We start from the raw sequence: 26,741 nt of genomic DNA, 5'->3' as shown, positions 1-26,741 counted from the left end.
CCCACATACTCCATTTAAGGGGCTGGGCCTTAAGAGGACCAGGGTCACAGTCTGTCCTCCCAGTGCTACGCCGTGACACAGCGATAAAGACTTGCTTCTACTTAAGTCACACTAACCAATCGCACTGTCAAGAAGCTTTTCCATAAACTCATTTGTGCACAGAACAAGTTTACTAAGGGTAATTCTAACCCAGGGAAAATTCTTAACTGAGGTTTCATTTACTGAAAATAATGACACTGACACTTAGGTGTAGAAGAGAAGACGCATCTCATTGACTCATTCATCGATTGCTTAAGCTGCCTTCTGGAAGGCTCTGTTTGCTGAGTCAAATGGCTCTTGTCCTCCAGCATGGTTGAAGATCCCCAAATAATCATGAGCCAAAAACAGTGACACAAATATAGTCTTATCTATTAAAGGACTGATTATTAGGCAATTAATATAAAATTATCAATTTTTTAACTTAGAATTCAATATGAATGTGCATAACACATAAGGGTGCTATTTTCTTGATGAACCTGGTACCAGCACAAGGATGAACACAGAGAACAATCAAATATCCAAAGACACAGAGGCTCCCAAGACCTCATCACTGAAACAGACCTAAAAGGAACCCAATGTAGCTCAGGGAAATTTTGCAGAAGAGGCAGAAAGAATGTCAGAGCCACACATTAAGTCATGGTACACACAGACATTTCCTCCTACCCATAACTGAGGGCTAACTCCACAATGCATGGCCCATATGCCTCAACAAGGAGGGGCCAGGGGAATGGGGGAGGACAGGGAGGAGGCTAACAATGGTACCAACTTGACTGTATTCACTGAGTACAAACTAACATAAAAAAAGCACAAAAAAATGTGTACTTAATACTTCGTATAGTATGTAAGAAATGTAATTTGATATTAAAATACATCCAGAAAATCTTTTTTTTAAAAAAAAAGAATAATCTTTGTTTTTCCTGCAATGTGAATTTATTTTGCCATTGCGAACACTATAATATATATGGAACAACTTTCAGGATATTGCTATATCTATACATGCTTATATGTTCAAACATGTAGAGAAACCATATTACACACACACACACACACACACACACATATGTGAGCATGTATCTTTTGCTGCAAAAGATTGTGTATTTCACAGTTTCCTATTATATTTTTTGTTTGTTTCAAGGTAGGGTCTCACTCTATTCCAGGCTAACCTGGAATTCACTTTAATCTAAAGGTGGCCTTGAACTCACAGTGATCCTACCACCTCTGCCTCCTGAGTGCTGGGATTGAAAACGTAAGCCGCCACGCTCTGATTTTTTTTTTTTCCTATTACTTTTAAAATCAGGATTTTTACTCTTTCATCCATTTAAAATTTTGACTTTATATTATATTTATCCAATTAAAGTAAGTTATTGATACCTGGAGTGCCAATATTTTCCTTACTTGAGTTTAATATTTTAATGTGCTAATACTTAATAGGTGGAGTTTGGTAAAGCTTTTTCTTTTTCTTTCATGCTTCTCTTTCTCCACTTGACTTTGTAGCAGGAATGCCCTTGTTTGTGATTTCCTTTAAAGTCTTAAAAATTTAAATGCCCTTGTTCCAGTGTGTCAGAAATGTATTCTGTTAGATCTTACCCTGGTGGTATAGGCTGCCTCAGGATCATCTTCCAGGACCCTTGAAAGTCCAAAGTCAGACACTTTGCACACAAGGTTACTGTTGATTAAGATGTTTCTAGCAGCTAGGTCTCTGTGCACGTAGCCCATGTCAGAAAGGTACTTCATTCCTGCAGCGATGCCTCTCAGCATGCCGACCAACTGAATTACAGTGAACTGTCCATCATTTTTCTGCAAAGACAGTGTAGAAATAGTGTCTAGCAATTGCAGTCACATGAGGCAAACATGGAAAGATCTTCAATCTCGATACTAAAATTATTGCATAACAAAATTTATAACCAATGTATTAAAATATGCTAATTTTGGGCTGGAGAGGTGGCTTAGCAGTTAATGCACATGCCTGGGAAGCCTAAGAACTCTGGTTTGATTCTTCAGGTCCCACGTTGGCCAGATGCACATGGTGGCACATGCATCTGTGGTTCGCATTGGCTAGAGGCCCTGGCTTGCCCATTCTCACACTCTCTCTCAATCTCTCTCTCTCTGCCTCTAATAAATAAATAAATTAATTAATTAAAATATATTTTATTTTTATTTATATATTTATTGGAGAGGAAAGGAGACAGGGAAAGGGGAAGAGAATGGGTGCATTGGGGCCTCTGGCCACTGCAAACTCCAGATGCATGTGTCATATGTGCTTCTGCCTCACGTGGTTCTGGGGTGTCAATCCTGGAAATTTAGGCATCACAGAAAAGTGCATTAACCATTAAATCATCCCTCTAGCCCCATACACAACTTTTTGTTGTTGTTGTTGTTGTTTGCTTTTTGTTTTTCTAGGTAGGGTCTCATTCTAGTCCAGGCTGACCTGGAATTCACTATATAGTCTCAGGGTAGCTTCGAACTCATGGTGATCCTCCTAACTCTACCTCCTGAGTGCTGGGATTAAGGGAATGCACCACCATGCCCGCTTTGAAAGTATTATAAACCACCTGGCTAATTGATGATATTTATGAAGACATACCATATAAATAAAGACTAAATGTTCTTCACATTTCTCATGAAGTCCCTTTGTACAGAGTCACTCACTGCTTTGTTCTCAATTATCAAAAGACTTGATGTGATGCCTAACTCCAATGTAAGGTTTTCTTAGGTTAAGACTGTGTATATGTAGAGGTGATTTAAAGAAAATGCTCTGGTTACACATATGGGGTAAAGGTGAAATGTCCACATGGAATAAGGGAATACCACAGCATAGATGAGGAGGAGGAAAACTGAGTGTTGACTTTATATTCCTTATTCCTCCCTCCACCAGATCTGCTTCCTTTCTTCTTTCCTTCACCCATCCCCACTTTTTTTAAAAATAAAGCTACAGACACACACACACACACACACACACACACACACACACACATATTTTCATTATTTATCACAGACAAGATGCATATAACATTGAGCAGCTCTATTAATTCCAAAGCTTACCTTTAAAAATGTGTCCAAAGATCCATTCTCCATATATTCTGTTACTATCATCACAGGTTTACCTGGAAACCAGATAGGGTGAAATGTACTTAAAGAGTTGTGGGCTTTCATTCTTCTCTAGGAAAATTTCACTTGACATTTATGTTCATCTCTAATTACACATTTGTATTTGGAAAATTTTTTCTGTGAGTAGGATGTTAATTCTTCCCTTTCTGGTGCTTACTTATAAGGTTGAGTTACTGATTTACAGTAAAGGTAAGCCCACATACTTGCTTACATCATGTAAAATTTTAGTTTGAGGAATAAATTTAATTTACTATAGATATTTGTACAACAATAGCCAATGAACCACCCAGAATCTATTCATTTCTGACAATTCTAAATAAAAATTCATAAGTTTTCTAATTGCCATATTCATGAGCCTGTGAATACATATTGTACTTTCTTGCTTTTATCTCTGAATATTTTAACTTTTTTCCTACGGAAACTATATTTCTCTATCATCTCTATCACACATAATAACCATTTTTCCATTCCTCATTGGCCCATTGTATTTCCCTTTGCTTGTGAATATTTCCCTAAAAGTAATTATTCTCATGAGAAGGTCTTCTTGACAGGTGGCATAGAAGAGGGAACTTGAAGGTGACCTGCCCTAACTCTTGTGCCACATTGTTTCCATATTGTTATCACCCACTCTGAGGATTCATTTCAGGTCTCCATCAGCCTGGGTTAAGGTATTTCTAGAAAAGTAGACATGAAATATTTTGCGTGTGTCACTGAGGGTGTTCCGAAGAGCACATTCGTATATGAATAGAATCTATGGGTATGGTCTACCATAAAGGCTACCATTCCTAAGAGAACAAGTACAGAGGGTGAATTGTTGCTTTCTCATGGCTTGGAATAGACTTTCTTCAACCTGCTGTGGAACCAAGAGCCCCAGGATTCATACTAGCAGGTTTCTCCTTCCTCAAGATTTCTGGGCCTTTGAGAATCAAAGAATTAAATGGGCACTGTCCTTCCTTGTGAAGCCTTCCATGTAAGTAGAGGTGAGATAGCATTATAGAGTGTCTTCAGCTTGTCTTGTCACCAGCCTGCCATAGAATTACCTGGACTCATTTCCCTAAGAGATTCTCTCTCATATACAGATATACATAAGCTACTGATTTATTTATCAATATGAAGAATCATGACTAATACCCTGGTACCACATGATCATGGACAATTCAGTTATCTTCTGTGCATCCATAACGTGGTGGTTGAATTAAACATCCACAGTAATCTCAAAGGTTACGTTTGTGTGAATCGTGTGTGTTCATATGTTTTCATGTATGTAGATGCACATGTGTGGTGTTTGTGCATGTGTGTGCACACACAGACTAGAGGTCTTCTTGATCACTCCCCACCTTATTTTTTTTTAAGACAGAGTCTCTCCCCTGAGCCCAGATCTTGCTTGATTCTACTAGGCTAGTTTGCCAGCTTGTCCTACAGGTCCCTGTCTTTGCCTCCTGAGCTTTGGGTGGGCCACCATGCCCTCCTGACCAGGGCATGGCTGCTAGGAGTCTGAAGTCAGGTTATCTTCACACTTGTGCTTCAAGCACTTTCCTGATCAAGACGTGTCCCGAGACTCATTTTAATATATTTTAGTAATTGCCCTTTCATTCCGTACTAAAAACATGCATTAAATATTCAGCATTGATTTCAACCATCTTGAGTTAAGAAAAGATTTTTATAGCAAAATTACTAATTTCTATATCCATTATTTATATTTTACATATTATTGAGGGAAATGAGCTTCATATAATCATGAAATGCACTGTCATTACCTTAATGACATTCTCCAGAAGGATCTTTTGAAAATTCATGAATTCAGGACATAAAATTGAATCTTACAAATTTATATATGCCATGCTATCCAAATGTGCAAACTTAGCTATAGAAAGTGTGAGAATTACATGTAAAAAATGCGGAAGAATTTTTTTTTATTTGAAGATCACTTAACTTTACTTAGAATAAAATAAAATAGTTTAATTTCTCAATTGGATAATTACCATTTTTTTAAATACAGTAGAGGTTAAATTCTTCTTCTTCTTCTTCTTCTTCTTCTTACTATTATTATTATTATTATTATTATTATTGGTTTTTAGAGATAGGGTTTCACTCTAGCCCAGGCTGATCTGGAATTCACTATGGAGTCTCAGGGTGGCCTCGAACTCATGGCAATCCTCCTACCTCTGCCTCCCAAGTGCTGGGATTAAAGGCATGCGCCACCACACCCGGCAGAGGTTAAATTATTTAATGGAACATTACAGCATATTATAAAGACAGATGCCTTTCCTTCACCATCTTTCAAGTTTATGGATATTTAATAAAGTTTGTCTGAGGTAATTCGGTTGACATGTTTGCATCCTCTAGGAGGAGGGGTGGGATTAGCTCAGGCGTCTTGTCAGGAATAACCCTATCAGGTTTAAATTTCAAACATGGGTAGAGGCCTGAACTTTTATTTCTTTAAATCAGGGAGTTCTAGGGAATGAGGTAAGTACTTTTGTTTTAAAACTATAGTATACATTTAGAATAGCTTCTATCAAGAAAACAATCAGCAGCATATGTTATTCATAATGTTGGGACAGGAATGCAATGTGGTCCAGCCATAGTGAAATCAGTGTGGCGATACTTGAGAATATAAAATTTGCAAAGACAGATGAAAACTATAGACGCCATAGGCTCCAGCTGTACTATGCCTGCACATATCCTCAGAGGACACAAAACCGACAAGCCTCAGAACAACTGCACATCCAAGTTTATTACAGCTTTACTCACTACAGATAAAGGGTGGAACCAGTGTAGGTGCCCATTAACAGATTAATGCATTAGAGAAGGTACTTCATAGACAGAATGGGATTTCATTAGTCTGAAGGTAAATCAAATCACAACATTAACAGGAAAATTGATGGGACTATAAATCATTATGTGACATGAAATAAGGCAAACTGAGAAAAATGACTACATGTTTTATCACCTGTGGAATACAGACTAAAATTCTGTGTGTGTGTGTGCATGCGTGCACAAGTGCGTGAACATGCACACACATATGCATGCGAGTTAAATGATCCTAGGGTACATGGGAGGAAGGAAGACAAGGAAAGAAAATACATGTGAAGGTAAATCAGGAAGTGAAGCAAAGCTAATTAAATTAGGGAGAGAAAGGGAACCAGCCAGAGAGGGACAAGTCAGCAGTGACACATTATAATAAGTAGGATGACAGCATATATGAATGAAACTGATGTAATGAGACATATAGATTATATACAAACCAAAATAAATCCTAGAATGAACCACAATAGGAAAATAAAGACATTAATCCTTTAGATTATATGTTAATGATTGTGATGGTGTCACAGAGGGAAAAGATTATCAATATTTGCAATGTATGTACATAAATAGAACAATGCTTCTAATTTAAAGCTTATGGTAGTGATAAATCTGGCCCTATATCCATTCTTCTTGGTGCTCTCTTGAATATGTAACCACATCTTCGAGCCAAATTTAGGCTTTAATTTTATCTAAAACTCTTACAAGACTCCAAAATTCACATACTCTTCCTGGAATGATAGACAGACTAAATTCTTTGGACCAGTACTCCCTTTTAGTCTTCAGGCCATTAGAGGATCCTGGAGTGCACTGCTGAATAGCACCCCACACATCTCTTTATATTTGCTTGAGTTCAGAAAGCAACCATTACCCAGAGGTGGGAGTGAGTAGTGAACAAGTGAGGGGCCATGAAAGTCCCTCTGACTTCAACTATTCACCAGACAGTATAGAACCATGCAATAAACCCCATTAAAATACAACCATGAATGTAGCTAATGAAGATAAGCCCTGATATAACTGGAAGGATGCCTAATTTTCCCAAGTCTCCAGCCATTCTGTCTCCTCGTCCTCTTCCCTCTTGCTCCATGGGATTCCCCGTGCTCACAGATATTCTCTGAGAGCACTGCCGTATTGCACAGCTGCAGGAACCGGATTCTAGACTTCTAGGTCTACACTGCCTTTGCTTTCTCTCCTTGCTGCATCCCGGCTCACACTTCTGAGTGGACATCATGATGGACAAAGGAAAATGCTGACTCTAGGTTGGTCATCCCCTCCTCCATCCCATGGCCTGTATGTTGGTGACACTTCCCCTACATCTACTCAGAATGTTATCAACTATTAACACTCTTCCTGGAGCCCATAATTCCGATTGTCTTCTTAGATTTTTGATTCTGCTTATGGTTGTGGTCTGCTAGTTCCCAGTAAATGAAGCAATTCCTCAGGATTCATGGGGAATTAAAATGGACAGTAAAACTGGCATGTGGTCAAGCTCATGACATAAGATTACACAGTATTTGAAAATTACCTATGATCCTCCTCATGCATGCTTTAGTAAATTCATAGAGTACTTATAATATTTAATACAATGCATTTGATATGAAAATAGTTATAGTACACAATGTTGATGAGGAAAAAAGTCTGCACATGTTTAAAACAGAAGCAATTAATGAACTCTTGGATGTGAAATTCATGAGCCAATTGTATTTACCACTGGCTACCCAGTGTCTAGACAGCAAGACTTAGACAGTAAATAAAACATCGCACTCTTGGTGAGGAGGGAATCCTATTGAACAACAAGCTGAGAACACTTAGAATATATTACCTTTACTGTAATGATTACGTACTAGTCAGAAAGGTTAGTCACACTGGAACATGTACATTCTGAAAGCAAAATGGAATCCTTCAAGGGGAGATGGGCATCTTGCATTCACACCATGAAGTTTTTACATGGCATCATTTAATTTTAAAAGTCAGGTTAACATTATGACAGTGTAGGCAATATTGTCAAAAATAAGAGTGTAATATGGGAAATATGATTGGGACATAAAACACCTCTCTCCTTTCTGATGAGGTAAAAACAATTAATATGGAAGTTTAGAAACACATGATATTTTCTCATTGGTAAAAGTAATGCACTTCAGGATCCATCTGATTGCTTTTCATGGTTGAGTCATTTTAATGCTAATTGCACTTAGTTTGCCTTATGTTTGTCTCACTGGCTTCTAGCCTTCAGGAACAACAGAGTAATAATTAATATAACTTACTCGAAACCTTGTAAATTCAATAAAACTATACAAATAATTTTTCATGATTTATCTTGAAATACAAAGAATAGAAATAATAATAATTTTGAAAGCATGTTCATGCTATTGAAAGTCCATATACAAAGAGCTCATAAAGTGTGGCAAAACATGATTTTAATCACAGAGTAGAGTTTTTAATATTACTAATCCTTCTCTTTACAGAAGACCTAGTCAGGTTCATTTATGAGGAATAGATAGATTATTTGTGGAAATTACATTGAATATTGTTAATTATAAAAAAACTCCTTAATAGTTGATGTTTATGTTTACAAGCACTACTCTATTATTAATCATTGCTAAAAATACATAAACATTATATCATAACAGATATTTTTCAGAAAAGTAAGGCTCAAAGGGCTTGATATATTACTTCAATTAACTAAGGAAAACCATATAAATACCAACACTTGCAATATAAAATTGTTCTTGTTTACATATCAGGATTTCTATAATTTCAAAAACTGATTTTATATGCCCATTTCATTTTAAAATCTCATATATCTTCATGTCTGTGCTCATACAAACTGGCTAATTTTGACTGTGTTATACTCAGCAATTTAACCATTGTGTTAACTGAATTTTCCCCCAAAAGTAGCATCTATGTAAAGACATTCTATAAGATCAATGAACTGATGAGAAAATAATTGACTGTGGAGAGCTTGAATGTTGTATGTCCAATGTATCATAGGCTATCTTAGCCCACCCCCCCCCAAAATTGCCATTTATTGTGTACTCCTGAGCGTGACCTCATGTACTCTTGACTAGTGGGTAAATGCTTTTGTAATGTACGTGCAAACTATCTCCCAGTGACCCAAAGTCTCAGAATATCATCATGAAACTCCTGAAACCTTTAACAGAAATTTTCTCTCTTTGCTGTAGCCCATTTATTGCCTGAAGTTTTCACCAACGTCCTCGAAATGCATCCTGATTTATGACATTCCTGGTCCTGGAACTACAAAGAATTCATAAGAACATCACCACATTGGCACACATCATTTAGAATAACCTCCTAAATCAGATATCCTGGACTGTGATCTCATGTATGTGTTATTATCTTCAAGGTCAGGGTTGCACTTTTGGCATTGATAGTTGTTATATAGAAGGTATCAACTCCTTCAAATAGTCTATACTTTTATTTGGTCATTGCATACATCTTCTGTAAAATCATATAGTGATGTCATTTAGGATTTCACATGTAAGGAAGTTTAATTTTATGAGTTGGTATTCAATCAGAATTCAAACAGAAAAATATCTGTAATGATACCATGTTTATGTAATTTAGGAACGATTACTAATAGTGTAGTTCTTATAAAGGTAAACATTAACTGTTAACTTCAGCAATTCTGCACAGTGAAAAAGCTGTAGAGATCGTTTGCTCTGCTTTGAGCTGAGAGCTTCTGAGCATATCCCATGCTTAAAAGGCTAAGAGTGCTGATTTCATAATATGGTTTTTTTTTATCCTAAAAATATTTTGTTTTCTTTATGAACAGAGGGAATATATGACTCTCCTAGTGACATAATCCTGTTCATGTCTCAATGAATATGACAGAAACTTTGGAAAATGTCTTTTTGGCTCATGCTTAGACCCTGATAAGTGGCAGAGGCATAGCCTGTAAGCTTGTTAGAAATGGGAAATGTTAGACCTCAAGTAGATCTATTGAAAACCACAACATTATTTTATGATATCCCCAGAGGCACGTTCAGTTTTGAGAACCACTAAACAGGCTGCATCAACAAGAACTGCAGTTAATTCTCTACTTATTTTGCTAGCTATTTTTCTGAAACCATTAGTTCATAAATAAACACAACATACCACTTAGAGCAATCAGGGAATCTTACATTAGAGACATCATAATTCAATGGAAAATAATTGTCACCAAATTGCTCTTAGAAATACTTCATGAGTTGTTAATGTCTAGATGTAAGCCTTTGCTTGTATTTATATATCTACAGATTCATTATAGTGTTCCATCTAATTTGAATTGCATTCCATACAGTATACTAAAACTTAGAAGAGTTTGAAATGACTTTAATTTTAATTTCAATTAAAATAGGGTGGTGCATGTATGGGAAGCAATTACTAATGGTCAATGTCCAACAATAAAGTTGTATTGTGTGATGGTAACAGGAATAAATATTCTTTGCTGAGAAGAAAAATAAGATAAAACAACAAAAAAACTAAATGGAAGCTTGTTAGAACTGAGAAAAATACTCAGATATTTTAATTTGGCTATGGTATTTATTTGCTGGTTAACAGATCAAAGAAAATTGTTTGTGAGATTATGTAATTTTAATTTAAGAAAATATAATAAAATAAAAGCCTATAATGTGTCATCTGAATATGAAGCATAAAACAGAAAAGATTTCTCCAGCTTAAAAAGCATCAGCTTTCTGGGCTGGAGAGATGGCTTAGTGGTTAAGGTGTTTGCCTGCAAAGCCAAAGGATCCCAGTTCGGTTCTCTTGGATCCACGTAAGCCAGATGTACTTCCTGTTTTATTTAAGTGTTTACTTTATATAAACATCATTCATTGATGTTTACATTTCAAATTAAAAAATGAGTTGGAATTTTCTTTATATATAAGGAGTTGTGTATCATTTAATTTTGGAGTCAAATTATTCTTAATAATAAATTTTATTTTATAGGAAACACAACATCTGAAAATCTCTCAAGTCTGGAAGCTGGGTTTACTCATCAACAAAAAGCCCCTTGAAAACGCAGTCCTTCATTGCTAATATCAACCTGTTATTTGTTACTCTCTATCTCTATGAATCAAATTTCTTCTGAATGATTGGATTCTGTATTCTTTGAGGAGGAAAAATTTAAGTGTCTCATCATTATTTTACACTTCTTTATTCAACCAAGTATGTGCCCTCATAGAGAAAACAAAAACAAGTCCCAAATCAAAGCCCTGGTTTCTGTTTTAACTTTGGTTCTAAAGTTGTCATTTCATCATGATGTATGTCTGGTTCATAGAATCTGATTTCTTTCTGTGCAATGTAAAAGTCAACCATCCTCAGACATCAAACACTTAATTTATATTCTCACATCTAAAGGGAAACCCAACTTTCTACACAATATCGCTAAGTGGATACTAATAGGCTCCTCAGATTTCACATGCCCATAAAAATGAACAGTTGATTACCAATATTGTTCTTCATAAACCTTTCCTCTTAAATTACAACTCTTTTTTTCTGTGGTGCTCAGCAAAAAAAAAAAATCTAATCATGACAGAATCCTCTGCATCTGACATCCAACACACAAAGAGCTTTAATGTGATTTTCTTCAATACATCTACAGAATCCAATCATCACTACTTGTTAAAGGTTACATAAGTGCCTGCCTTGGTTTTACCCCCCCCCCAAAAAAAAAAGATATATGAGTGAGTAAGTTTGGTGGCTCTTCAGTGCTTCGCAGTAGAAGTCCTAGCTTTTGCCACCTATTCCTAGTCCAATTGTTGAATTATGACTGCGATTGGATAAGCCAGTTTCCCATAAATATTCATGCATAGGTCTTCAAATCTCACACTCAAATAGTATTTGCAGAGAACACAGTTTCTGTAAACTCTGTCCCCATTCTACATATTTAAGCTTTGCTCTCAGTAGACAATTCCAAGTTATTCCATGGTGGAAACTGGGTTTCTTGCTATGTATTTGATGATTGATGACAATTTAATTAGACTTTTAGCTCCTTTCACACAGCCCTCTTTATCCACAGACTCACTTTCCCCACACCCACCATTTATTCTCAACAGGAGCAGTCCCTAACCTCTTTCCCACCTTGATTTGGTCCTTCACATATATTTCAAGTTTATTTATTCATTCTGTTTCTGTTTCATTGCCCTGAATATATGCTCCATAAACAATGAATTTAGTCTATAGAAAGTCTGATATATCATCAAGCAGTAACAAGCCTAGATATACATTCAGTAGCAAATTGATAATTTTGAGAAAAGTGCACAGGTCTTCTCTATCATTTTCATAGTGATGAATAATGATTTTGATAAGATACTACTTAAAAACTTGGGTTTTCAAGTCATCGAAAACCATTTTAAAATATGGTATCAAACCGGGTGGCACACGCCTTTAATCCCAGAACTCAGGAGGCAAAGGTAGGAGGATCGCTGTGAGTTTGAGGCCACCCTGAGACTACATAGTGAATTCCAGGTCAGACTGGACTAGAGTGAGACACTAACTTGAAAAACCAAATGTATATATATATGGTATAAACACCTGACTGTTTTATACTAAGTATGGAATTTAGCCCCATTACTATTAATTTTATCATGAGAAAGCTGAGAGCAAAGAGTAGTGTGAAAGACCTATCATTGTAAAAGCTGAAGGATATAGTACATCAAGAGCACCAGGATTAGTAAATTCTTTAAATAATGTCACTGATTTGTAGAATAGTAACGGATGTATGCAAGATTCTGTGGAAAGTGTCTCAGAGAATTTCCTTTCTATCAATTTTCCCCCCTAGTTACTGGGGATTAAACTCTGGGCTTTTCACCCCCTAATTTTAATTTAATTAATTTTTTTTTTTAATTTTTGAAGCAGAGTCTCATTAAGTTATGCAGGCTTGTTGAGAACTCACTCTGTATCCATTGTAGGCTTTGAAATTGTGGCTCCCCTGCCTCAGCATCCCAAGTAGCTGGGATAAAATGTGTCACCCTGCCTAGCTAAAGACCATAATGTTTTATAGAATAAAAAAATATAAATGACAGCAAGAACCACATCACACTAACTACTTTTATAATATTAGATAGCCGCATGAACTGAAGTTTCCAGAATAAAAGTCAAACTAGGGTTCATCACTCTATAAGGCTGACTTGTTGATTAATGAAGAGCTTGATTATGGAGAGGTGAGATGTTACAAGATGGGAAGTACTTTACCTTGGGATGATGTTAGCCCCCACAGTGCCCAACTCTGTAGGTGTGTAAACATTACTATGACTAGTAGGTAAAGTTAGGGGGAAAGTATTGCAAAGGGCAACAGTTTTCATCAACCCAATAGCTAGTTGTATCATCAGAATGCAAGAAATCACCCCTGTGCTGCGGTGTGGTATCGTTGTTTCCACCAATGTATTTGAAATGTGGTTCAACTATTTTAAGGATTTTTTCCTTTTTTTTCTTTTAATTAATTTATTTTTGAGAGCAAGAATGACAGACAGAGAGAGAAAGAAGCAGAGGGAGAGAGAGAGAGAATGGCTCTCCAGGGCCTCCAGCCACTGCAAAGGAACTCCAGACGCGTGCGCCCCCTTGTGCATCTGGCTAACGTGGGTCCTGGGGAACCGAGCCTCGAACCGGGGTCCTGAGGCTTCACAGGCAAGCGCTTAACCGCTAAGCCATGTCTCCAGCCCAATCATGGAATTCTTACTGTGTGGATATGGAGTATTCTGAGTCTGTTTCTGGGCCATAGTCACTCGTATTTGTCTCCATCATACAATAACTGTTATCGCCTCTGTGGTAAGAGTAATGTTTATTCATGAACAGGTGGCACTTTTTCATTGGATCATATATTGTCAATCATATCTCATTTTCAAATTACTTAATGCTTAACCTTGTGAGGGACACAAGGGGTTATCAACCTGTGTCAGTTTAAAGTAGCTTCAGGCATAAGGCTGTTAAAGTGTGTTTAAATGTGAGCATGAGGCAATGTGCAGTGCAGCCACACACAGGGGGAGCCCCTGCCGCCGCCACTGACGGCACAGCCTCCACCCGAGGTGTCCTTCATGCCGTAAGGGTGCGGCGGCCCACGGGGTCCTCCGGGCAGCAGGATACAGCTGAGCAAGATGAAGCCCTTCATGCCGTCTGTCGCTTCAGCTGTGAAGCCCAACTTCTACAGCAGAATTCCTCCTCTCACCTGTACTCCCACATTACGGAGTACCAACCTTTGCCATGCAGGCACTCATGACTGAAGGGAAAATGAAGATAAATGAGGCCTGTCCCATGAGGAAGATCACACTTGAATTAAATTTGAAGGTCAAATAAAAATTTGAGGGGGACACTCCAGATTTCAGTAAAGTAACACAAAGGGGCAAACCAATAACTTTGACAGAGCTTATACGTATTCAAAAACTATGGACAAATTGCATAAGGTTAACTATGCATTTTGGTTAAGGAGTTTGAATGTTGGCAATGAAACACCAGAAAATAAATGTCTTAATATAATCTGTCTAAGGCGGTGAAACAGACTAAGGCATGACATTGCCAAGCTGGGAGAAGTACCTCAAAGATAGATGGAATAGAAAGATTACTAAGAAGTAGTCTGAAGAGAAAATGGTCTTAAAAGAAAGAAAATAAATAAAGTAAAATAAACGAATGATGGGCTGGAGAGGTTCCTTAGTGGTTAAGCACTTCCCTGTGAAGCCTAAGGACCCCGGTTTGAGGCTCAATTCCCCAGGACCCATGTTAGCCAGATGCACAAGGAGGAGCATATGCCTCCAGTTCATCTGCAGTGGCTGGAGGCCCTGGCATGCTCATTCTCTCTCTCTCCCCGTCACTCTTAAATAAATAAATAAATAAATGTAAACAAAGTTTTTTTTTTAAATAAATGAATGATAATTATAAATGTCTTCCCTTGGATCTGTAACGTTCAAATAAATTCCCTTCCTCCCATAACTGTGTCCGGTTTGGAAGTTCATCTTAGCAGCTGAGGCTAACTGCCACAGTGTATATGTATGTACCTATAATCTTAGTTCATAACAAATCACAAAAGGAGTCTGACTGGGGTCCCAATCCTCTGTCACATTATAGCACAAGGAGAGGGAAACTTCTCAATGACACCGCACACCGTCCTCAGAGTGCTCCTTCCAACTCCCACCTCCACGTCCATCAGAAACATCGCAAGATGTACTTGCACTTATGTCTCATTATCTGTGTGCTGCAGGTTGAGAATAATTGCTGAATAAATTAGCATCAGATCAGAGAGCATGAAATTAAGGACACAAATAAAGTGACTTACAACATGGTAAATTAAAAACAAGTTGAAGACTTCCTAAGTTGAATATCAAGGCCTGCATTTTAAAAGGGGATATATATCTTCAATCCATATAGATCACAAAGTAAAAACTGAAAATACATTTTGATCTTTGAGATTTTGCCTTCTTTAGCTGTGTAGTATTGCTATGGCCAGAATCAACAGGTAGAATATTTGACTAGGAGAATGTATATTATAACTTTCCAAAAATATTACCAGATAGGGCTCACACAACCCTGGTATGATTGTTTGTTGATAGTGACATTAATTGGTAATAAGAGATTTATGCAATTTCTTTATAATATGCAAAGTTATTCTAGCTTAGTTTCTAAGTGAACAGTAGCAAAAAATAATATCTGTAATAAATCAACTACACCTTGATATCATCGTACTTATGTCTATATCTATCCATCTATATGTGTGTATGTATATATATTTTTTCTACAATATATGGAGCCATTGTCTATTACTCTGTAATATATATTACATATATATATATATATATATATATATATATATATATATATATATATGGCGAGAGAGAGAGAGAGAGAGAGAGAGAGAGAGGAGAGAGAGAGAGAGAGAGAGAGAGGAGAGAGAGAGAGAAAGAGAGGAGAGAGAGATAATAATTTGGATCCACACACTTGTGACCAAAGCTTAAACACATCTAAACATCTAAATTTAATCTCTATGACCATCCTTCATCCTTTATGGTAGGTGTTACTTTTTATTTCATGTGTGACAATGAGGCTAAAGTAATTCAACCAAGTGCCTGTGAATTGTCATAGACTTACATAAAATGGCTTTGTTTGAAGATTTAGGAACTTAATCTTATTCTCTTCAGGGATTGGGCATACTTTATCTAAGTAGTTGAAATATACTTGCAAAAAAGAAAAGAGAAAGTCCCAGAAATAAAAATATTTTTGCCCCAAAAGATAACATTATAGAATTAACATCTTATAAACAGCACTGGAAAGGCCAAGCAATGAATCAAGGCAAGTGATGAGTGATATCTCTTGGAGTTAATGGAATCTGCATAGAAGTTTGCAAAAACAGTTAATATCTGTGCGCATGTTACGGAAAAAGAGGCCAAGCAGACAGGGGAAATTATAAGTACATTATGTAGTACTGAGAATCAAATGGTGATGCTGGGGAGGGAGAATTTTAGGTAAAATGCTTCCTTCATAAACATGAGAACCCGAATTTGATCACGCATGCCCACACAATCTCTGGAGTGGCGGCCAGGGCCTCCAGTGATAGCTCTGGGAAGGTAGAGAATGGAAGCTCTCTGGGCAACCACCCTGGAGGACACAGTGAGCTCCAGGGTGTGATGGGTGCAACTGGAGATGGCATCCTAGGTTGTCCTTTGGCCTGCACACACCTGTGTATACATGAACATGCATGTAGCCGTACATGTGTGCCTACATACACACCAACATGTATACACACAGATCAAGCACATATACATACAAACAAGCAGAAGAAAAGATTGTTACAGAGTCCAGGGCACAGCAGAGGTGATAAATAGATGAGCACTCTGTGAGCTGACTGAGGACTCGCTGTGGCCCCCGATGGATGTGCACTACATCTACAGTAACACGTGTAATGGTAAGGTTACGAACCAGCCTCACTCCATATTCTTGATGATCAAGTGAAGGTTCTTAATGTTAACATGGTAACAAACCACATACTTGCAAATGGCAGGACTAAAATTCAAAGTACATCACTGATTCCATCCTTTTTGCTCTTGACTGATATGTCATGCATAGGAGGAGATGACATGAGATTAATAAGACATTTGCTGTTGTTTCTCATCCTGTGAACTATGCTTTAGAGTAGATTATTTTATTGCTGAACAAGAAATAAATATCTGGTGGCTTTTTAAGCAAGATTCCTAGGATATATTAGTCTTATGCTACCTTTTACTTGATTGAGAGAGCATCTCAGTCTGTAATCCATCTTTGACTAGAACTCACTATGTAGTCATTGCTAGGCTTGATGGTGTGGCAATTCTCCTGCCTGACCCTCCCAAGCATTGGGATTAAAGGCATAAAATATCATGCTCAGTTTGAAGACTTCACGCTCTTTTAGGCATTACTTGTTTTGAATTGAATATGAATTGTTAATCATTAAATAATAGAAAAGTATTTTCTGAAAAAAATTATGCTAATTTAACCTATATAAAAAACAAATGTACAAATAAATATGAAAATTTATTTCAATCATGTAGTAAGTTAAAAACAGTATTTTGTAAATACACATATACATATACATCTATGTGTATATGTATATATATATGTACACATATATGTATTACTTACACATATTGTACAAATGTAATTTAAATTAAATAATAGAAACTGGAAATTGAGTAAGTGCTTAAAGAATGCCTCTGCCTCTTTTTGCACATTTTTATGAAATAGTATAGCTTAGAAAGAATTAGAGGTACCAACACATTAGCACCCAGGTTGGTAAAGAAAGAGCTGACTTAAAGAAATAATTTTCCTTTGGTAAGGGCCACATTTATTTACTGGGTGACTAAAAACAGATCTCATAACCTTTATTGAGACATATGTTATACAAACACATTCCTAAGACAGTAAAGCAAATTTAAAATGTGTCTGAAATTCTATATATTTCTGAATAGAAGCTAGATTATAAATTATGTCCCATGGGACTTCTGTTGATTTCTAAGAATTTTGGTAACAGTAGAACTATTAAAAAAAAAAAAGAATAGGGATGGAGAAGTGGCTTAGTAGTTAATCTCTTGCCTGTGAAGCCTAAGGACCCCGGTTCAAGGCTGGATTGCCCAGGACCCACGATAGCCAGATGCACAAGGGGGCACACACATCTGCAGTTTGTCTGCAGAGGCTGGAGGCCCAGGTGTGCCCATTTTCTCTCTCTCTCTCTCTTTCTCTCTCTCCATCTGCCTCTTTCTCTCTCTGTCACTCTCAACTAAATAAATAAAAACGAATAAAATAAAACAAATATTTTGTCAAAAACACTGCTTAAAAGGTGTCAAGTCAACAACATGGTTATAGAAATCTGGTTAAACATTGAACAAAAATGCCTAAATAAAAGTTTAATGTGAAATTTTCATTACTATAAAAAGATTAAAAGACTGTCGGGGTCTGGCAAAATATTTCCTTAGCTTGATGCATATGGCCCTGTGTTCATTCCCCAACACCTGGAAAAAAAAAAATGGAACAGAAAATTTTGTGACAGTAGCTTTCCTTCTTTCATGTGGACACATTTTTTTTTTCTGACACTGAATTTGGAGTCAATGGTTTAATATGTTATTTAAAATAGGAAAATTTGGGTTCAACGAAGATCAACTTTCATAAAAATCTAAAATAGAGGATAATATTGTGATAGGGAAAATCAACAATTGCTGTCTACTTTTTTTTTTCTTTACTTAAATGTAAAATAACTTGAACATGCACATATGTGTACCTGACATGACAATTCATTACCGGACTTACTTTTGGTCACGACTCCTTCGAGGTGGATGATGTTCGGGTGGTCGAACTGCCCCATGATGCTTGCCTCCCCCAGGAAGTCCCTGCGCTGCTTTTCACTGTAGCCCACTTTAAGGGTTTTGATGGCCACAGGCAATTCTCGCTTCCCTGGTTGTTTCAGACGCCCACTACAGACTTCCCCAAATTCACCTAGCAGATCAAGGTAGAAAACTGCATAAGCTCATTTGGAATACCATATATATATATGTATGTATTTCATATATGTGTGTGTGTGTATATATATATATATATATATATATATATATATATATATATACATACATATATATAATATATGATAACAATTAAATGACTTATATTTATTTTAAAATTATATATTATAATTATTATACCTATTATATTATATTAAATATAATTTAATAAAATAATATAATTCTCACATATATATATATAATATACTAAAATCTCAAAGTATTAAGAATGTAACAAAATTATAAAAATAAAACATTTTAAAGGTTAGGCCAAATTTCATTCTCAGTAGCAGTGAAAGTAAATGGTACATGAAATTGTTATCTATAGATGATTATAAAATAAACAAAAAATAAACTACTTCCCCAATCTAGAATCACTATTTCTATTTATGAGGAAAGAAAAAGAAACAAAGCAGAGATAAATTTCTTTAAGTACCGAGAAATGAATTAAATAATCTAAATACTTTCCAGTATGGTAGATTAACTATGAACTTATAAAACACTAGAAAAAAAAAAAACATTGACTATTTGTAAGTACATTTTGCTGTTTTCATTTGATAAAGCAAACATTTGCTAATTGAGGCATGAGCTACAGAGATTATTGCATTAAAGTATCAGCAATTACATATGAACTGGGAAAAAGAGCTAATGCCAAAATATTGAAAATATTTTCTGTTACAGCATGGCATTGGTATACTACATTCTATGAAACAAACAGTAGTGAAAATGAGAGTTAATCACGACGCCACACCTGCTCCAATGACTCTCTCTATCGTGATGCTTGAAGCTTCAATCTCCTTGGCAAATTCATGGACAGCTTGGTTGGGATCCTCATAGGTGTGTGGATCAATGTAGGTTCGCACTCCTGGAAGCTTTACTGTAACAATAAATGCACATTGAGATAAAGGCAATGTGGATTGAGCAAAATTATTAACTTTATGAGCATGCTAAAATAACTTAAGTGTCTGACTCATAGAAGTAAGAGCTGTAAGGCTGGACAGCCTCTTGAATTATGGGAATTTGCACGCAGCTATATCACTTTAATGATTTTTACAAGTGTTGATGCTTCCCAGAGACAAAAAATGTGCATATGACGATATATCTTTCAATGATAATATTGAGACAGTGGGATGCTGAGACAAACAGAACATTTTTTTCATAAAACTTGGCAGTGGTAGTTTATTTTCCTATTTGTTTTCCTGTCCTGTTATTTTCAGATTTCATAATATAACATTATGTTTGATTAAAGTAACATTTTTACTGGTGTTATGTAAGTAAGGCTGGAAGAAAAATAAAGAAAAATGGGAATTCTATTTTTCACCAGGTCTCTGTTACCATAAGATGTTTATAGTCCCTGAGATTCATTTCACCATCTTCAAAGACTATGATTGTAATGCCCATAGCAAAGTTTGAAGATAGTACTAAGAGATGTGAGATGGTCTCCAAGCCTTTCAGCACATGATAGTCATGCCAGAGTAACATATACAACTTGTTTTGCAAATTGAATCACACTTTGTAACATTTAAGGAAAAGTGAACATACTAAAATGCGTAAGCCATGTGTTGTAAGTTTTATCATAAAGGCTGGATTTGTGCACATTTCTTTAAAATGTACTCTTTCTTAAGTCATATGAGCTAAGGCAGCTGCCAGAAGGTCTCTTCTAGGAAATTCCCAAAGCAGTATGAGGAAAGGAGTAAGCTGATGAATTTTATTTATTTAACCTGATGGTGATATTTAATGATAGATTTACTCACTGTTTCAGGAGGGCAGAATTAACCTAGGGACTTGATTTAAAAAAAAAAAATGGAAAAATGGTAGCATGTCTAGTAGGCAAAAGTTTTTATCTTAATTATTATAGTGAAAATAATTATCACAGAATTGAACAAAATTGTATAGCTTTCCTTTACAGGAAGTCACCGATGTCCAAGCCCATGAAGGAAATTCTTAATTGAAAAAAAAAAAAAAAAAAAGCACAGCAGTTTTGGTCACAGTTACTATAAATTCTCTACCCCCAACAGAGATGAGAATAGTAAGAAAAATAGTAGTAAATATAGTAAAAATAGCAAGAAAAGCTTCTGTTTTGATTTTGGACGATGTGCTTACTGTGCCCGCTATGAAACTGCATCTTTTCCTCTTCTGGGTCCTGCTTCGCTTTGCTGTAGCCACAGCGCCTGTCAGAAGGGAAGCCGCAGTTAGCTGCACGGAGCAGCGGAGAGTCCATCCCACCAAGCCAGGGGGTCCCCCCCCTGACAGCTCCCACTGCCGGCGGCGGGAGCCCCGCTAAGCCTCCCGGGTCTCCACGCGTGCGTCCCTCGCTCTCGGCTACTCATCTGGCCCGGAATTCAAGCCATCCAAGCCTGTTTTTGAATATCCCTCCCAATTTGTATGACACGCCGTTATCATCTGTTCTCCTTTCCTTCATTTCCATCTCAGATGACACTTTCAGGATGAATTACCCAAAATGGGTCTCTGATCCAGTGTCGCCTACCTTAAGTACTATTTTCCATTTATTTTTTTCCTGGTTTCCCACCTCCTTTCTTGCATTAGAGTCTGCTTTCTCCTCTTATAAAGTTTCAGGTCCCTATGATATTCACTACAATTCTGTCACTAATCTCTCAGCACCATTCCCCAAGTGTTGGTCTCTCCAGTTTTTTTTTTTTTTGTTTGTTTGTTTGTTTGTTTTTTCTCAGCTATATCAAAATTTGCATGTTCTTGAAACTGTTCTCATTTCTGACAATTTTTTCCCCTTGAAACATTCAACATCTAATCTGGTGAATTTATTGTACTTTTCCTTTGTACTTAAAGGGCTAAAGTTCTATTTTTCTGATATCTCATGCTCCTTTGTGCATCTGTGTCTGCACATGTCCCAAACTCTTTTGACAGTGTCTCTGGTTAACTCTTCTCAATCTGTCTACTTCCCCCATTCATTTAACACCTGAAGCCCTCTAACCTTCCTTTGTTTAAATGTCATATCATTATATATTTATTTTATAAGGGTGTTCTCTTTTAATTGAGATTCAATGTACATGAAAATCAGTGTTTTTCTCTTTACTTTTTCCACCCGGCTCTCCTTGCTTTTACATGCAGTTATCATGACCACCTTGACCTCGTCCCTTTAGGTCCCCCATCATACTTGTATCCTTCACACAAAGTCTGCCACCAAAATTGTGCATTATACAGTGTAAGTGTCTTAAGACCCTTCTTTTCATCAGCCCTACCTACCGCTTCTTCATTTATGCCTGGTTATTTTCCTCTCCCTGACTTCAGATTGATGGCCCAGAGCATGCTAGGTACGTAATCGGCAAATCATGATGTAATAGGCTTCTGTTGAGTTGGCACTGGACCATCACACTTTCAATAAGAGAAAAAGGTAAAGATGCTTATTTATATCTCTGGTATGCCTACCATGTACCATCTCCTCCTGTTCATACTCTGCTGGCATATGTGTTCTCTACAGTCTCTAAGATACTTCATGACTCCCTGCATCTTACACGCTGGACCCCTTATCAAGGATGGCCAACTTAGAAATGCCCAATTATCAAGGTCCTCTTCAAGGTTGCTTTTGTATTTTCTCAGTACTCCGACTCTGGGAAACTTTCCTCTCTCTCTGCCTCCCTCATGGTTTGATCACCATCCTGTCTTACGATACACTCATTTGAGAAGGTTTCTTTGAGCGCTCTTACTTCAGGTCAGCTGCTTAAGTGGCAGCAACTTGCGTTCATGTATTAACACCAGCAGTGACCTGCCACATGATTTAGAGTTGTCAGTGAACACTTGTAACATTGATGAGTGAACACATGGATGACTGAATGATACTTTAAGCATCTTCACAATGACAGCTATTTGGAAAACAACTTGGCTGGTGATTGCTGAGTTGAAGTGGTCCATGGTTAACCATATAACAATAAATAGACTGGCAAAAATGAAAAAAAAAATGATTTTCAGTTATACTTGAAGGAAGTGATCTTACTATTCATAAGATTCCACCACAAAACTGAATTCATTAAACATCAATTTTCTATTTGTTACAGAATATGAAAATTGTAGCCAGAAAGGCAGCATGAGATTTCCCATTATCAATTTGTGTGAAGCTAAGGTGTGATCTTTATAAACAGAACACTCTTAGTTATATTTTGAGATATTTAATAGTATTACTGCATTTAGATATGAGAACACATTTTATTTTATAGTGTTTCCGAGGTATACCCAAATGAGAATTAAGAAAATAATCAACACAACTCATTCTTAGGATACTTTTTCCAAACAAGATACAATTATTTTAATTGTGTTAAGGACCTGCCTGCTAGTTAGCAAACTATTTTAATATATTTCCCAGTAAACTTGAAATAGTATATTTAATGCAACGTTTTTGTCTGAAGAAAATGCACGCTAGGAATGTCTTGAATTTTGAAATTTTACTCCTAACACTTGGATATATTTGTCACTCAAGAAGAGCTCTTAATTACCTCACCACAGAGAAAGTAAAAAAAAAAAAAATACATGAAATTGAATCAAAATTAAATTTTGTCTATTCAAGCTGACTTAAGCTATTATGGCATAATTGTGTTAGGTATCTCATTATTCTGTCATTTTTAATGTGCACCTCCAGAGAGAGTAGCTATGTTTATTTCGAACAGTGTTCTCAATACAATTTGTGAACTTGAGATACATGTTATTAAATCACACTGGCAAATCACTTTACTATAGGAATTCTGAAGAAATCTAAAAGACACATTTGCTCTTACAGTTTTCATCAGCAACCAAGCATCTATTCCACTTTCAACTTTCTCACTTCTAAAGCAATAAATTCAGAAAGTTTCAAAATTATATTCTCCATTTCAATAAGCCTTTGCTATGAAGCAGTCTTATAGCTATTTAAATTACGCACTAACCCTTTATTTTAAAATGGAAACGAAACTTTGGGTCTGTTCTGGAAAATGATTTGGGAATACCTTGTTGAGGAACACTGAACATTTTATTACCTGGGGTAAGACTCGGGGTGGGGCGGTGACACATAGGAGTTATTTTTGATTATGAGCATCTCTGGAGCTCTGTAACACACACAGCTACATGTCACATTATCATATAAAATTAAGGTCTGGAACTCCCTGAAGCAGCATTAAAGCACGCCTCACCGAGACGCAGTAAGTGAACGTGCAGCTCACAGAGATTGGTGCTTGAGCTGTGGCTCCGCTAACTAGCAAGCAGTGCGAAAGAACTCAGTCACCCCATACCTTCCTCAGCTCCTGTACTAGAAGCATAAGTTTTTACCAATCAGCCAATGAATTTCTTTCTGCATTTAAACTATGTCTCCTAATTTTCCAAAACATTTATTTTTTCCTGAGTGGAGAAAAGTTTTCCATTTTGCTACATCTAACAATTTCAGTGGATTTTGAAATTGTATAAAAGGTAAATGTAGTATTTATAAATGTAGGAAACTTCTAGTCATGTGTACCTGTCTTTTTAAAGAAAATAGTATAGTTTTATTATTTGTACAATATAGATAGTCATGGGAAATCATATATAAATATGACACATGGTCATGAATTAATGATTTTGAAAAAAAAATCTAGTGAAATGCTACTTTATAAATTTAGCTACCTCTCATACCTACACTAAACTCCTCTCCCTCTCTCGCTCTCTCTCTCTCTCTCTCTCTCTCTCTCTCTCCATATATATATATATATATATATATATATATATATATATATATTTAGTTTTTAATATTTATATGTATAATATATATATAATTAATATTAAAAACTAGGCTCTATCCATCACATCTAAATTCAGACATTTGAAATTTGTACATTGGATTAAATAATAAACAGTAATAGTATCTGTATGTATGGAGGTTCCATTACATGATTTAGTACTCAGATGAAATGTAAGATTTGTTAACAAATTTGAGTTAGGAATATCAGTCCAAGCAGTGTAAAGATATAGTTTAGAAAGCATCACTATTGTGATCAGTGAGGGAAGAGGGAATGAATAGAATAGCCAAAAAGAGTATAAATTCTGATTGTAACAATGGAATTTACAACATGGATTTTTCCAGTCTTTTACTCTACAGGAACAAGTGAAGAAAAATGATTTTAAATAAGTGAGCATAAATACCATTTTCAAATTTCATCTTGTGTGTCATACTTTGTGAAAAATGATGGACAATGTTTCCTGGTAAGAAATTTGACACAGCAAACTCCAGAAGCTGAGAAAGTGCACAAGGAAGAATTTAGAGCAAGGGTTCTGAATTGTTCATTTCTAAAAATGTATTTCTCCAAAATATCTGAGTATGTGTTCTCCATATTTCTCAAGGTATACCTAAGAGTGGGGAAATTGTATTATCAATTTTATCTTGAATGTGCATGGCATCATATTATATTAGGTTCAAGAGCAATCACACATATGTTCAGGAATAGTTTTCATGACTGGAAAACCAATGAGATCCAATATCCAAAATATCTGCAAATCTCTGTGTAATTGCACAGATATCTGCTCAAAAATAATGATCATGATAGGTTTCCTTGGAAAAAATGTTTATGTGGTAACTAAATAAAGCTGGTTTGTTACTGCTTATAATGATATGTGACAAGATTTCAGTGGTCATAAGTACTTCCAATTAGCACTGCATTTGGAGCATTTAGGGATGCACAAATCTCCCTACATACACACATACAAACAGGAACAGAGGCACACACCAGAACACATTCATTTATTCCCCAAGTCCTAATACTTCTAAATGAAATTCTAGGAAAATGTTTATCTTTAGTTCCCTGGTATGTCCCTTGTGAAGAAAGAGCCTGATCTCACTTCTTTCTTTCTTTCTTTCTTTCTTTCTTTCTTTCTTTTTTTTCTGACTACACTATATTTTTTTCTTAAAATATCCTTGCTTCTAAGATCATTAAGAATGTCCATATAGGGGACAACTGTGGGTAAAGCTATGAAGATAGAAGGGCCATTATGAATGAGTATGAACACATGATCAGGGAGAGGAGTGAGGGAAGGACAGAAGACCCCATGTGGCATGTCAACAGAAGGGGGATTGAAAGGGAGGGGAATAGAGAAGGAGAGAGATGCTGGGGAGGTGAGAATCGAAGAAAACAAATTGTAAAAATGTCACAGTGGAGGATACCTAAACTTCTGTATACCAACTAAACAAATAAACAGATAAGTAAATAAAATAATTAAATCTTTCACGGGTCATAAATACCATCTTTGGCATGCTTTCTGAGCTCTGAGCACTTAGGTGTTTCCATTCTCTTTTAAGTATCTTTGAGATTTACTTCAAAGTGAAAAGCATGTCAACCATCTCTTCTTTGTTCTTTTTCTTTTTTTTTGGTAACATGGATTGCCTGTTCAGTTTCAGGTAACTTACCTAACAACTATACACAGCACAACAGGAGAGAGAAATGTAAAAACACTGATGCTTACAGTAGCACCTGCCTGATTCCAGAGTCAAATTTATTGCCTCTAACATACCATCCTCAGAACGTCCTGTGAGGGCTATCATATTGTTACTAACTTCAAATCTTTTCCCAGTTACAAACCTTTTTAAAAGACCGAGAAAAGAAATTCTAAACGACATCCACTTGTGTTTGCTTCTTCTCTTTTATCCTCAGGTCAGAGATCGCCACTCCCCGTGTTTCACATGCACACAGGTACGCACATTCGCTCAGACACACGGATTTCTTAATCAACCAAATTGAACTTTTCTTAGAGAATATGTGTAACAATTTCAAAACATACCATGAATCTCTACAATTCCTCAAAATTCATTGCCTT

The 26,741-nt window shown here is 36.3% G+C and overlaps 1 protein-coding gene across 5 annotated transcripts in view; it reads right to left on the bottom strand.

Annotated features, from left to right (window-relative positions):
- Positions 1–26,741, bottom strand: part of Epha5 (EPH receptor A5) — a 294,668-nt gene that overhangs the window by 23,426 nt on the left and 244,501 nt on the right. For all 5 annotated transcript variants that reach the window (XM_004665376.2, XM_004665374.2, XM_045161229.1 and 2 more), the window contains 5 exons: positions 21,063–21,130; positions 19,711–19,836; positions 18,712–18,897; positions 3,082–3,143; positions 1,627–1,836 (listed from right to left, as the gene is read on the bottom strand). In XM_004665376.2, the coding sequence (XP_004665433.1) occupies positions 1,627–1,836; positions 3,082–3,143; positions 18,712–18,897; positions 19,711–19,836; positions 21,063–21,130 (652 nt within the window). The remainder of the gene's footprint in view (positions 1–1,626; positions 1,837–3,081; positions 3,144–18,711; positions 18,898–19,710; positions 19,837–21,062; positions 21,131–26,741) is intronic.

The sequence above is a fragment of the Jaculus jaculus genome, chromosome 11 (assembly GCF_020740685.1).
Source record: "Jaculus jaculus isolate mJacJac1 chromosome 11, mJacJac1.mat.Y.cur, whole genome shotgun sequence".
NCBI lineage: Eukaryota > Metazoa > Chordata > Mammalia > Rodentia > Dipodidae > Jaculus > Jaculus jaculus.
This window is presented reverse-complemented; position numbering and strand designations above follow the sequence as displayed.